Source organism: Talpa europaea, assembly GCF_964194135.1.
Source record: "Talpa europaea genome assembly, chromosome: 8".
Taxonomy (NCBI): Eukaryota; Metazoa; Chordata; class Mammalia; order Eulipotyphla; family Talpidae; genus Talpa; species Talpa europaea.
The window spans coordinates 40,733,951-40,749,175 of record NC_140075.1 but is presented as its reverse complement, the minus strand read 5'-3'; the positions used below and the strand labels follow the sequence as shown (position 1 = coordinate 40,749,175).

General features: G+C 47.2%; 1 protein-coding gene across 1 annotated transcript in view; it reads left to right on the top strand.

Moving 5' to 3' along the window:
- MYO5C (myosin VC) overlaps positions 1-15,225 on the top strand; it is a gene marked incomplete at both ends in the record, with an annotated part of 89,608 nt that overhangs the window by 23,495 nt on the left and 50,888 nt on the right. Inside the window, 4 exons of the mRNA XM_084240159.1 lie at positions 2,918-3,024; positions 6,551-6,816; positions 10,795-10,876; positions 13,603-13,743. Coding sequence (XP_084096285.1) covers positions 2,918-3,024; positions 6,551-6,816; positions 10,795-10,876; positions 13,603-13,743 — 596 coding nt within the window. The remainder of the gene's footprint in view (positions 1-2,917; positions 3,025-6,550; positions 6,817-10,794; positions 10,877-13,602; positions 13,744-15,225) is intronic.

Sequence of the window (15,225 nt, the reverse complement as noted above, 5' to 3'; positions counted from 1 at the left end):
TTCACGAAGCAGTCTTAGCCTTACCCCAGTGTCTATTCTCGACTCTTCTAGTCTAAACATGGAAGTCTTCTGATGCCCCCAGGCCTGACCAAAGAGAATTTTAAGGGCTCCTCAGAGGTTTACTGACTATTGTGGAGTGGATTCATGCATGGAGCGAGGTGACCTCACTGTAACTTTGAGATTGCCATCCTCTGTGACCCTCACAATCAGTGGTCTAATGCTATTCGTTGACTTCATGGTCTCCAAACCTGCACGCCCCAACACACCAGCCACCAGCCACAGGTGACCATTTACATTTCACTTGAATTAAAGGTTTAAAATTCAGTTCTTCAGATGCACTCAGCATGTTTCAAGTGCACATAACCACGTGTAGCTAACAGCTGTCCTAGTGTGCAGCGCGGAGAAACTTCACCATCGCAGAGTTCTCTCCAACAGTGCGTCCCAGGACTATGAATACCTTGTTTATACTGCTTGTCCCACCACCTGTGTCTTTGTGTGTGTGTGTCTCTGTGTTAACTTTTTTAGGTGGAGTTCTTCTCCAAGCCAGATTGCCTAACTTGAATGTTATGCATTAACACTGCACCTTTTTAAAAAATATAATGGCTATGTAAGTACTTGCTTGATTTGCCTATTGTGCTTTGTTATGGAGACAGCGTGGAGAAACAGGCAAGGTTAGCAAGGTGGTAAAGTTCAATTGCAAGTCCTGCACAGCCCCAGCTGAAAGCCAGCGGACTTCCACGTTTAGACACACTGGGGTCAGCTCCTTGGGTCTTCTCACAGAGGCCACTGGCATTAAACTGCTTAGACGCCACCCACACGATGTGACCTAGGGCCAGAAGTTCCCTTGCCTTTCTATGTCTGTTTCCCATTTCGTAAACTGGGAACAATACTAGGACTACCTTCATGTAATTGTTGCAACAAGCGATGAGACAATATATGAAAATGACTGGGCATGGCGCCTGATGCAGAGGTCCACTCAATTTCCCCGCTGGTTCTGAGGTTTCTTAGCCACAGGTTACTCCCAAAGAAGCATAAGAGGATGCACTTTGGTGAGATGCTCCTTGTTCTTCTGCTGACTCCCCCATTTTATTAATCCTTTTATCCTTCTCAGACCATCTAGAGCTCACAGAAAGAATACCCTGGAAACAGACAGATCACTCCAGGACCCCAGGCTCAAAGAACTTGCCCGCTGTGTTTCCCTTTGAAATCTAAATGAGGCCAGAGGTGCTTTTGAGTTCCCTTGTCTCACTGTGGATAATTACTTCATGGAGATCTTCAGTTCTTTCTTTCACATCATTGCTTTGGAGTTGTTGTTCTACTTTTGCCAATTCTGGAACGCGTGGAGTAGTCATGTGATTCAGTTATGGAACACAGAGTGGGCGTGCCAGAATGAAGATTCCCAGATGTATTTTTAGTTGCTTTTCCTCATCACTCACCTGTCATTTATCAGGTGGAGGTTATTTCTGTTAGAGGCACCTGTTCATCAACTGGAGAGGTTAGCTGCAAACGGAAAGGCAACTAATGCCTGGATGCAGAGGGAGCTGGAGTCTTTCATCTACTTTTTGTTGAAATCTTTTGCAACTTTGATTTTTGTCTAATCTTTGAAGTACAGAAGAATCTCTAGGTTTTGAAATTGTTAAAAACATAACTTGCTGCCATTGAAATACTGCAGGCTTCCGCAAGTGAGAAGCGGTGGGTATCCACAGCAGCTCTGACTTGGCATTTAGGGCCTGCTGCTTAGAAGGAGATGGGACACCTCAAGGGTCTATTCAGTTTCCATCTGGTGCAGACCAGGGAGCATGGATGCCCCACCTGCCAAGTCTATCTCTGAGCCTCCTTCCTTAACTTTCTGCCATGTCATTAACAGCTACTGGTATGTTCCCTCCATCACGCCACCCCGTGCAGGGCCCTGACCCTAGCAAAGCCCTGCTCACAGCTGGCACACGCTCTGGTGTGACTTACACAGGTTGGACACAGTCCTTCTTAGAGCTCATTTGGTTTATTTTTGGCTCCAGAAAATGTGCTAAAGCTCTTATAATGACTGAAAATACCACATTCATTTATATTCTGCCTGTATCAGTCAGGATCCCAAAAGGAAGCACAGGGCACACTCAAGCTAAGAGAAAAAGAGAAGGTTTATTTATGAAGGGGCCAACAACAAAGATGTGGATGGGTCAAGGGGAGCTATGAGGAGCAGCAGGGACCTGGGGGCCACAGCAGAGTGGTTGGTTCCTCTTTCCTCAGGCATAGGGCTGCCTCAAGGAGGGTTGGGGAGAATCAGTCAACAATACAGCCAGCTTGAGGCAACACTGCAGGGAAAGAGACCAAGGATGACCAACACAACCCCTTCTATGCTGCTCTCTGACCTCCTCCAGGTTCCCCATTGGTCAAACCCAACCAGAGGTAGGAGGCCATGAGAGCTCATCACCTTAGTTCTTACAGGTCAGGCTCCTGGGCAGAGAGCGGGGTCAGAGCTGAAGGGGCAAGTGGAATCCATCCAGCCAAAAGCAAAACAAACAAACAAAAACCACCCACCAATCCCCAAAAACAAGAAACAACAAACATATTAAAACATGTTAAAAATAATCACATAGAATTACAGAGAGCTGATTCTCCTAGCAACTTGACATGAAGTGGTTATTCAGATGCTAATTTTTGTGTTGAACTTCCTGGCAACCTTGGCAAAAGGGAAAAAACCTCATGGGTTGTAGAGATCACATTATGTGTTGACACAAGTCAAACTGAAAAAAAAAATAGTGAAGCAAATTCTCCCTGAAGTCCACTCTACACCTCCTGTCCCAGCTCTTGGTGCTGATGGCACTAGAGTATCTTGTCAGAACTCAGGGGTATATCTTATGAGGGATTACGCAAGAGAAGAAATGCATTATTCTTCATTTGGGAACATTTCTGTTTCCAGGTTTCAAGAAGGATTTCCAGATGGATATTTTCCAGATCCTGGCAGCCATCCTACATCTGGGCAACGTGCAGATCACGGCAGTGGGCAATGAAAGGTCCTCAATTAGTGTAAGATGCATATTAGTGTGTGTGGTTTTTTTTGAAGATTTATTTATACAAGAACCGGGGTACAGGCCAGATGCACGGGAGGGTGAGAGGATTCACCAGAGACAGCGGGGAGCAGAACAGGCAGACTGATGAAAAACACTGCTGAGGGGAGCAGCGGTTGAGACAGGAGAGAGGTCTGCCATGTGGGACCCTCGCCGGCCGGCCGGGATCAAACCGGCACTGCAGAGGCTGCGGACAGCTTCTTGGCTCAACTGCCTATGCCACCAGGGGAGGCCAGATGCATATTTTTTTTTTTCAGATGCATATTTGTTTCCCCCTTCCTTGTCTGGAGGATTGTGGGATCACCTTATTGTAGCCTGCCTTTGCATTTTCGCATCAGGCATGGTTGGGCTACTGGGGAGACCAGTTTAACAGGAACAAGGAAGCAAATGTTTCCATTGGTGCCCTCAAAGAGTAAAGTTTCTTACCCTTACAATAGTAGAGGAGGGGGAATGTATTCTCCATGTGGTTTTCTTTTATTCAGTTTGTATGTATTGAGCACCTACTGTGTGCCAGGGGCTGTGATAGACTCTGGGGAAACAGCAGTGAACAAAACAAAAGTTCTTCATCAGGCTATGACCGAGGGAAGGAGACAATAGACACATGTAGGCTCTGGCACCTGGTCACGGCTATTACAAAGGAAAGTAAGGCAAATCGGGGAGTGGACAGAGGCTGTGCCTTTTGTATAGGGCAGGCAGAGACAGCTTTTCTGATACGTGACAGTGGGAAGAGACCCGAAGGAGATGAGGACGTGAATCATGCCTCTATCTAGGGAGAACATTTTAAGTAGAGGGAGCCGCAGGAGGTGTTGCTTGAGAAAAGGCAAGAAAGTTGGTGCGTTCACAGATGAGTGAGTGAGAGGAGGCGGTAGGTGAGGACAGAGCATTTGTGGGTATGGGTGGGGGGAGGTATCTTAGGCCTTAAGGGCCCTGGCCAGTTTTAAGCAGAAAGGATGAGCCCTTACCTCCTGACACCTGCTCAAATCAAACACTGTTGGTTCTGATTTCTTATCTGAAAATACATTCCCATGTAAATTCTGTGGTAAATGATCACAGGATAAGTTTCCGTGTGTCTTTTCTGTAACAAATATATGAGTAGTGACTCTGGTAGGGGTATGTGTTTGGTTATTCTCATCAATATCCCCGTAAAGAAGAAAATAACACGTAGTAAAAAATGTTTCTATGAGATGCAAAATCTACTACCCTGAGCATTTGTGTTAGCATGTCTGTCTTAGCGAGCTCAGATCACCATAACAAAATACCACAGACCGGGTGTCTTCATAATTTTATCTTCTCATAGTCCTAGAGACTGAGAAGCTGAGGTCAAGGTACCAGTGTGGCTGGTTCTTGGTGAGGACCCTCTTCCTGGCTGGCCACCTTCTTGCTATGTAGTAATGGCCAAGAATGTGATCTCTGGTCTCTTCCTATTCTTATGGGGACACTGATCCCATCAGAGGGGCCCCATCCTGACCACCATGACCTCTCCTGACCTAGTTATTTCCTAAAGGCCCCACCTCCAGATACCATCGCACAGAGGTGAGGACTTCAGCATATGAATTTTGGGGGGAAACAGTCACTAACACTATTGATTTTCATGTCCCCCAAACAATTGATGGGAACAGGTGATAGTTTTGTACAACCCATGGTTTCTGGGCTCTCTAGTAGCTGCTGTTTAGGGAGAGAGAGCAGCTAGCAGAGTGGAGCCTGGGCTTTGGCTCAGTGTCTTTGTCCTGTTGCCCTTGACCGGGAAGGGATTCTCCTTCCCCTCCTCACACTCACACAGCGAACACCTCTCCCATCGCTGCAGTGTCCAGCCCTCACTGAGGCAGTCTATTCAGAGAAGAGGTGGTAGCAGGCCTAGGGTAGGAGTAAAGTGGGCAGCGTCCCTTCTACTTCCTTGTTCTTTTACCTCAGAGAAGCTGCATGTCTGCACTTCTCTGCCTCAGGCTTCCATAGACTGATAATGAGATTTCTACTTGACAAATGCCCTTGCATTGAACTCTTCCCCATGAAGTTTGTTATGAAAGCTGTATTTGGGAGGAGAAATTAAAATTGATGGATTTTTAATCCTTTGTCTTTCAATATTTGGGGACAGATTGTACAAATGGAATGTAGAATGTTTGTAGGGAGTTACCAGGCTATAACTATAGGTCCTAGCTTTGGAATATATACACCATTTGTTTGCATCAGGAACTTGAAAGACTGGGCCAGTCTGGGTAAAGGCATCTTAGTTGTTAAAGATTGCTGCTGCCCCTTTGCATTTCCCTCTCTAGCAGCACCAGCAAGCTGAATGTCTTTGACTCTGAAGGTTTAGTTTCTTTTTATTTATTTATGCATACAAGAACCAGGGTATAGGCCAGAGGTGTGAGGCGTGAGAGGATTAACCAGAGACAGAGTGGGGAGCAGAACAGGTGGATCTACTGAAATACACTGCAGAGGGGAGCAGCAGATGAAGCAGAAGAGGTCTGCTGAGCCATGTGGGTTAACTCCCTGGCTGGGGATCGAACTCATGCTGCAGTGGCTAGCAAGATAGCTTGATAGTGCTGAGACTTTAACCCCTGCACCACCAGGGAGGCCTGAAGATTTAGGTTTTTTTTTCAGAAGGAAGGAAACCAAGGGTTCTGCCAATACCCCCAACAAGAGCATCAGGCAAGCTTCCTCTTACTGAGATGTTGGTAAGAATGAGTGTGGTTGGAGAGTAAGGAGGTGGCAGAAGTTTTTACACTGTTGCCACCACCATTCTGATGCTTTTCACATGCAATCCCCTGGTTTTCCCGAGTGGCTGGGAGGGTGCTGCAGAGTACCTGCCTCTGAAGTGCCCTGCCCTGCCAGAGGGTAACGAGGCTGCTTGGTCATGTGGGGTCACATCTCTCTGCCAAGTGACAAGAATCTCCACATGCGAGACAAATGGGAGAAGACATCTTCTCTGCTGGTCAGTGGGGCAGCTCTCATGCCCAGCCCTGGGGGAAAAGCAAGATGCACTTTGTGTGTTCAGGAAAGTCCTCTACCACAGCCCTGTGTCAGGGAGAAGCTTAGTCAAGGGACTTTCACCAGTTCTTTGTGACAGTGAGACCAAGGTATCTCAGGGCAGGACCACCTGGACAGCCCTGACCATGCAGGAAGGACGGGTGAGTGCACCTTGGACAGGTAGCCTGAATATGCAGGAAAGGAAGGAGAGAGGCCTAGCGTGGTATGGCTGGGAGGATTGCTTCTGTGCCTTAATCACAACTGATATTCTCAGCCAGCTTGAAACTCCTGGTGGGCTACAGCCACCTGGCATCACCGCCAGTGCCCTGCCAGGGGCCAGGTGCAGGCTCAGGGCCATGGTGGCACCCCCTGCTTTACTCCCAGGTCTGACTCTGTCCTGTGGGTCGTGGTCTTTCTCATGCCCATTCACCCTCATGTCTCACCAGGCTCCAGTGCCGGGTGGGCTGCTGCTGGTATAGATGGCTGGGCAGCCCTGACAGAGCCTGTGCTTGTTTTTGAAGGAGGATGACAGCCACCTGCAGGTGTTCTGTGAGCTCCTGGGCCTAGAGAGACACAAAGTGGCCCAGTGGTTGTGCAATCGCAAAATTGTCACAGCCTCGGAGACAGTGGTGAAGCCCATGACCAGGCCCCAGGCTGTCAATGCCAGGGATGCCCTGGCTAAGAAGATCTATGCTCACCTGTTCGACTTCATCGTGGAGAGAATTAACCAAGCCTTGCAGTTTTCAGGCAAGCAGCACACTTTTATTGGTGTTTTGGACATTTATGGGTAAGAGTCTCCTCGTGAGTCTGTCTTTCCTTATTTAAATGTTGAATGCCTTTGATTTTTTTTTATCACTTTGCTCTGGTTTCTCTTTTATGTCTCATATGATTAGGTGTGGAGATTAAGTGCAGTCTCCTGGGCTACCGTGTCTTTCATTTAGAGCATATTACATGATACTAAATTAATAATGGCCAGCACCAGGGGCTCTCGACGTGGCACACGCTGCGCCAAGGGCTTTCTGTGTCCCTTCTCACTGACTCCTCGAATACAGCCTCCATTCGGATGTAATTTTAACATAAATAATTATATACATAAATTTTATATGTAAATTACATATATATCTTATATAATATGTCATATATATATAAATCCTCAAATAAAAGTATCCCCATTTTAGAGCTGAAACAACCACAGCTCGGACTCAGTATAACTTGTTCCTGGTGGCTCTTGGTGAAGACCCCGGGACTGTGAGGCTCACACACACCCATTTCCCTACAGCAGCGCCCCCATTGCGGAGCCCCAACATAACTTTCCTGTTTCATGGGGGAAATGACATCACAGAAGAGCCGCACCTTGCTCACGTCACCAGGCCAGAGAGACACTCAAACCAGGCCTTTTACCGACCAGCTACTTCACGCTTGAAACCTTTCCTTTCTTGGATAAGAAATACTGTTCATTGGTCCCTGTCCTTCTCTAAGAAATCTGATACTTTGGGGGTTTAGGGGGAAGGGGCCAGAGTTCCCCCTCTTCCTTCTTCACTTGGCCTAGTCCTGCTTTTCTGAACCCTGGGCCCAGGTCCTGACTAAAGATGCTTATAGAATAGCCAGACTGCGCTAGCAGTTCCCGGCTTTTTGTTGTTGTTAACAACTGGCTTCACAGCCCCATGCATCCCATCCCCCCACTCCCAGGTCAGACCCTGGGATCTCAGAGGGAGAAGGGGGCGATTGCCCCCTGAAAGCCATCATAGAGTATTCCACCCAGATTGGGGGGGGGTGTGCCCCGACACGTGATAAGCAGATCAACCTCCCTTCCCTGTACAGAGGGGTCTCAAGTGAGGCTCTGGGCCTCAGTGACCCCACCCAGCCACTGCCCAGGGACGCAGGTGAACTTTTACCCAGGTGACGAGAACTGGCTGTTTCATGTGAGACAATGCCTGAAGGGAGTCGCTTTGTTTAGTTTAGGCTCTAAGTTAATACACATGACTACCTATTAATAGTACATGTCAACAGCCGTAAAATACTGATACATCCCTGGGAGAGTCGAGTAAATTATTTACCTTGACTTGCTCTAAAAAAGGATCCAAACAGCAATAAAAACTTAGGTAGGCTTTTAGAAAGGAATATTCCTGCTGACCAATAAGCCTCTTTTGTTATGGTAGACACACGTGATCGTTACATTATTCTCCGTCCCTTTCTGTGTTTTAAAGATGTCTTTAAAATAAATAGGTCTTTGTTTTAAGAATGTATTATTTCATTCATTCAACAAATATTTATATTCTAGGCAATGCGTTGGGCGTGGTGGGTCAATAGAGTGGACCTATGGCCCCTGCCTTCTTGGGTTTAAATTGTAGTGAGGGAGACAGGTAGATAATTAGAGGTTGGGGTGATTCCTGTGAGGGGAACTGGCAGATGATGTGCTGGAGGTTAGGGGAAGGGGTGGGGGAAGGGGCAGCAAGTGCAGGCAGCAGGGAGTGAGGAGCAACCCACCACCTCTAGCCCCCAGTCTTAAGGAATTGGAATTTTTTGGCTAAGTGGGAAAACCTAAACTAGAGGTAGCGATAAATTCCTAAGAACACGTTAGACTATATTTAAATTTTTAACTTCAAAGTTAAATTCCCCTTCAGAATTTATAAAAGTAGCACACTCGCTGGCACCCATGAATTAATGGCGCCCCTCCAAAAAAAGCGATCCCTTCTCTTAGTAACAGTGCTGCTGCCTGAGAGACTTCTGTCATGCCTTTCTCCCATATGTTCGCATCGTGAGTCGTCCTGGCCCACGTGCGCTCTGCAGCTTTTGAGGGAACTGAGCTTAGTTTGACCTGGAAAGAAGGCAGCTCCTCGGGAGCAGTCGTCATTGAGAGCCCCCCGAGTGGAAGGGGTGAGCCTTGAGGTTTCAGCTCACACCCCCTGGAAGGCTGCTTCTCTCCACCCAGTCGGATGTTTATATTCTCTGGACCCTGCGTCAGAAAGGCACGGGGGTCAGAAACCCAGGACTGATGCTGGTTGTGTGGCCCTCAGAAAGTCACAGAATCCCCCAAACCTCAGCGTTCTCCTCTGGGGGCGGGGGCCTCTCCCACAGGGCTGCTGTGGGGATCAAATGGAAGAAACTGTGAAGGCATTTTAAGAACCAGAGGCATTGTTCACATACGAAGATTTATCAAAGCTAACATGCTCCTGACATTTTAAGGAGTAAATTTAGGTCTTTTGTGGGTTTTGAACTTCCACTCTGGCTGTCCTTTCTTGGCAAGGGGGACAGGTTGGTAAATGGCAGGAAAATGACCACTGGTGTTGGATGTCTGGCGCCTGCCCTAGAAAGTCCTCCCTTTGGGCCTGCTGGGGGCTGCACAACGAGCCCCTTTTGACTCTCCCCCAGTCCAGCCGTAGCCTGTCTTAAGGTCTAGACAGGCCCCAAGCCTCTGAGCCTCCCTGTGTACACATGGGACGGGGCTGTCAGAGCGGTGTGGGTCCTGCCCCTGCTCTTTGTCACCCTGGGGCTGTCTAGGGGCCGGGACAGGCATGGAACCTGCACAGGAATTCTGAACTGAGCCGAACGGGGCCAGTCAAGTGAGATACCCAGGGAACCCCTGGTTGGAGGAGTCAGGAACCTCTCAGCATGAGAGGCTAAGAACTGAGGCTTTAGGGGAACTGCAGCGGGTCAGACTGCATGACCGGCACTGCTTGCTGGCTGTTGGTGTTTGATGCGATCATCTCCTCTGCCCCTCACTAATCACAGCGGGGCACAGCGGCCTCCACCTAGGGCGGATCAAGGTTCAGCGAGGGGAGGCTCACCGGTGCTAATACCTAGGTGCTCAGCAAGCTCCCTCCACACAGGAGTGCTCATAAGGACAGGTAGCGAGGTACCGTGGGAGCTTCAGTGCTGCGCACCCCATGCCAGGTTTTACAGGGTGCGTCATTTACATCAGAGCCCAGATTTCTGGATTGTCTTGAGAAATGGGCAATCTAACATCCTGATCTGCTCTAGCCCATGACCACAGCTGGCGCTGCCCCGCAGGAGAGTCTGCTTGCCACACACCACAGGCTCACATGTGCTGTCTCCCACTGCTTCCCGTTCTGTCACCTGCGCCTCCTCCCTGCTCTAGAGTGGCAAGTCCAGAGACAGCTACTAAAAGTCAGAAATCAGAGGCAGGGGACCTGCTGGGCTCTGGACATTAAATGACCTTGCCCTTGTCCTTTAAGAACTATCATAGCACCCTGAGGTGGGGGGCAAACTGCTGCCTGTCTTTTCAATAGACTAAGTGTGGGGGTATAGGAAACAGCGTTGCTTTGTCACCGAAAATGTGGGTGTTACAGGCAGACACACACACACACACACACACTCACCCCCCCCCTCCCCCACAACTGAGTCTAACAGCAGCTGTGTGACCTCAGGCAAGTTTCTTGATCTCTCAGGAGCCTATTTCCTTATTTATAAAGTGGTGTTGTCATGACATTGTACGCCTTTTCTAGTGCCTGCCTCAGGGTGCTATAGAGCAGCCCCCAAACCTGTATGGAATTAGCTTTAGGACATCCTTTTCCCCCTAACAAGGGTAGGGCTTTTTTGTATACCAGATTCTTCCAGGGCAGTCTGGAAAAAGGTGATTTGTGAAAAACCAACAGCCCTGATGTTAAAACCAGCAGTTTGAGATATTTTTCAAACTTGCAAAAAACAAGCTTCTAAGTTGCCAAGTTTGTCAAAGAGTAGTTACTTATAAATGTGTGTGTGTGTCCTTCAAGTTATATTTTAACTTGTTTAAACTGTATTTCAGTTTTGAAACCTTTGATGTGAACAGCTTTGAACAATTTTGCATCAATTATGCTAATGAAAAACTGCAACAACAGTTTAACCTGGTAAGTGACTTTTCTGCCTTCTTGAAACTAGTTCTAGAAACTATTTCCCGAGTGTCCCTGAACATGGAGGGAGTCAGCCTTACCTTCTTGCCTTTAAAATAGGCCATTCGTCAGGTAGCAAGGGCGGGGCCACTGCACCACCGTGTGGCCATATCCTGTAAATGCACCTTCCCAGCCTCCCATTTCATAAGGTTTCAATTTATCACCTGCCTTGTTTAAATACAGCCAGACCAAAGGATTTCGTTTCCTGATAGTTCCACATCCTTGCAAGCCTTTGTGTCTTGCTCCAGCTGCTGTCTCTGCCTAACCTACCTACTCTCATCCTTTCCCCATCGCCTCATCTTTACCTGGAAAACTCCTGCTGGTTTTTTGAAATTCAGCTATTCCCACAGCTCCTGAAGAAAAAATAGTATGTCATACTCGAGAACATGGGAGCTGGGTTTTTGAATCTTAGCTCTAGGACATCCATCCTTTGGGACCTCAGGCCCAAAGCCCCAGTTTTCTCATTAGAAAAATGGGTCAATAGTACCTTAATAATGTAGAGAGGAGACCAATCATTAAATCAAACTGAGTATTTCTTTTCTTTCCTTTTCCATGTATAGACATTAAATTTCATTCTACTGCAAATTTCATTCTACTGCAAATTTCTATTTCATTAGCATCCTCAAGGATTCCTTGGAAGTTTAGTGTTTAAATAAACTGCAGTAAGGTTTATTCCAAGTGGATATACAGAGTAACTTGCCTAAAGCCAAAGTGTAGCTGTAGACCCTGCTGTCTCTGGGATTCTAGCACCATGGTGCTCACCAACACACACATTCTCCTCAACCTCAAAATAATGTGAGACACCTCCTTGAAAACAGCATATTAGAGGCTGAAGTTCTACTTTTTTCTTTTCTTTTTCTTTCTGGCTGCTCTTCCTCCTCCTCCTTCTTTCTTCTTTTGAGTCTTCTAACAATATGCCGATCTCCTTGGGAACCGGGGGTGGGGGGCAGCCCTTAAAATGTCACTACAGAAGCCCTAGCAGGCCTGTCTCCTACCTTCTGTCCATAAATCTGGCCGCTGTTGGACCTCAGCACCTGAGGGCCTCAGGGAACACAGAGGTGATAACTTGAACCTGCCACTGATACCGGAATTGTCAGGCCTAGTCTCCCGGCCAGGAACGGATCCCAGGCTGCAGGGCAGCGCTGAGCTCCAGACACTAGACCCCCACGGGTTGGTATCTCACGAAGCTGCAGCAGGAACTTTGCAGACGCTCAGGCAAGCAAGCGAGAAGAGGCAGGTTTGTTTAGAGAAAGAAAAAGTTTATTGAGGAGAAAAAGAGCAGAAATAAAGTGGGACTCCCAGGCCAGGGAACCAGGCCTGGGAGGGGCAAGGAAGCCAAAGTGGAGTCGTGTCTCAGGGAATATATACCTTCTTCCCCTCATTATTCTAAAGCTCCACCAGTCTCTTTGTGTGGTCAGTTCTTGGCTGTCTCACTTAATTTGCTACTGAGTGGGGGATCTTCACATCCCTTATCTAACAGCTTTCTCTTTCCGCATTTGTTACATCTTTATCTTTATGGCCCAGTCCTCTGGATGGGCACGCCTGTGTTGAAGTTAAACCGCTGCCCTTCTAAGTTGTCCATAAATTAAACCACTCTCCATTTCTCCAATCTCTGCCTCCCTTTACCACCTGAAGGAAACCAGGACCAGCATTAACAATGTTGTCCTTGGTTCTGGGATGTTTGTTTTTCCTAGTGGAATTGGTTACACTCCTCTTGCTGCCCTTATCTCTGAAGCCCTCCTCAATTCTCCAAGGTCCCCTCCTGCAGTGTCCCCAAAACTGCCTAATTCCTAGCTTGCCCTGTGTCTCACCACCTTCCTCCCTATGCTCCTTGTTATAGCAAAAGCCAGTATCCTGAGCCTAATGGTGGTCCCACCTCTTCACTCTTGCTTGTCTTCCTTCCCCGGGCTCCTCCATTTCACCTCCACTGTGTCTGACCATCCAGAACCCTGGGCTGAGTCCCCATTCCTGCCACTTCAAAGTTATCTTTCCGGAAAGCAGTTGTCATCATAACCTCCACAGTCTCACTGACCCTAGGAAAAGGCCTAGGAGTGGAACTCCCCTGTGGGATGTGAGGGTCCGGAGTGCCCTCCCCTCTACCACTCTTGCATCCATCCTCCACCTCCCCCCAGTTGCTGTGCTCACTCTCTGGCCTGGAAGAACACTGTTTGGTTCTCCGTCACCTATTGTGCTTCTGTGCTGCTTTTCTGTGGGCGGCCTTCTCCTTGTTACCCGTCCACACCCTCCCACCTGCAGCCATGATGAGCCTGAGCCAGTGCTCTGTGAAGTTTCCCCGATACCCTTACTACCCAAACAAGTGGTGAACACAGCTCTCCAGGTGGTTGCCTTCTCACACGGAGCACACAGGCAGCGTTCTTGGCAGCGGCTCCAGCTGCCAGAGAGGCTGCGCCCGTCTTCGACGGTGGCTGTGAGCAGGGAGCGGCTCTGGACAGCTTCAGTGTGAGGTGCTGGAGATGACAGGAGCTGGGGTCCCACTCAGAGCATGTTGGGGGATGCCGGCTAGACCCCCTTAGAAACTCAGGGGTATAGAGCCTGGGCCAGGGGATTTTTCACAAGCCTTCTGAATCAGTCATGTGTCTATATTTTCAAAATGCTTACAACCTGCTCTTCGGAAACACGCTTTGATATTCTGTTTTACTTTGTGTTAACTTTTAAATTCTTAGCATGTCTTTAAACTTGAACAAGAAGAATATATGAAGGAAGATATTCCTTGGACTCTCATAGATTTTTATGACAACCAACCAGTTATTGACCTGATTGAAGCAAAAATGGGCATTTTGGAATTACTGGATGAAGAATGCTTGGTAACTTTTAAAAATGATTGCTTTCTTTTCCAACTTCTTAGTGGTAACAGATACTGCAAAACCCATTTTTTAAAATGTGCTTGTAAATTTCTAACCTGTTAGTTTGGGTATTAATGCTGGAGCAGCAGGAACCCCAGAGGAGAGTCAAGTGGACCACCCACCCTTAGCATGTGTCACCCACTCTTGGGTAACATGTACGACCTCAAGGTATATCCAGGAAGGATTCACTCTTGGGGATTGTCCCTAGGTTTATATAGAGTAGACATGGAAACAGTGAGTGACCCTGCACCACTTGTTAATGACTAATAAGAACTGAGTTTTCTTACACATCCTGGTTCTTATGCGTCACCCATCAGGAAGTGTAGCTGAAAAATCAATATCCTACAATTGGAGAGAAGAGAGCTCTAGAAGTTTTGCTATTATTATTTTCCTCTGAAAGGATCGATTTTATAATGAGTCAGTCTGGCAGTGTCCCTCCTGGGACCACAGCGACAGATATAATTTCCAGGATAGTTTTGGCTCAAAGGTTGTATTTTGATATTTAAACATAGGTTCTATTTCTTTTTCAGATATTAATTTGTACAAAAAATGATGATAATGTTGAAGACTTAATGGTGTTTTCTCCCTTGTGTGGTTCTTCTCACAAATTACCCTTTCTGCTGCCACCTGGGCTTCAACCCCTGCAGTGACATAAGTTTAAAGGACAGGAGTCAGGCCTGAGCATTCCAGAACAATCTACTAGGTTCCAGGTACAGAGGCCAAGGTAGTCTCTAGGAAATGTTTGTACCCACTGTGCACAGAGGAGTGTGCAGGAGCCATTTGGACACAGGGATTAGAATTTGACCAGAATAGAATTGATAGCCTCAAAACCAATGTCAAGAATGAATTTGGCAACTAGCTTAATTCAAGATAGTGCCTTAACTAGACACTAGAAGAAAAGGAAACCTGTTTTCCTGAGGATGGGCCAGGGAGGGCTACATTTAGATGCTAATCTTCTCTCCAACTGAGAATAAAGATCATGTCCATGTAACTGCATCATGTAATTTTCTCCTGATCTGTTCAGTTTCTTTGGGCAGAAAGAATAAAATACTCTCAATTTCACAGAAGTGAAATTCTTCATTCTTAAGTCAATATATGACCATTTTCTTTAAATGTATAATATTTTGTTCTGCTAAAAGGACAATTGATGTGTCCACGTGAATATCACTCTAAAGATGGTTAAGATCTGGGACAGACGGACACCTGGAGCTGCGTTGTAACAGGTGTTTTGGCTGGAGCCCACGTCACTGAAGTGCCAGCTCATCTCAGTGTTTCTTTTTTTTTAATTTTTTTTAATTTCTTTTTTTCCCCAAAGATTTATTTTATTTATCTATACAAGTACTGGGTACAATCAGAAGTACGGGAGGGTGAGAGAATTCACCAGAGTTAGAGCGGGAAACAGAACAGGCAGACTGACGAAGTATACTGCTGAGGGAAGCAGCG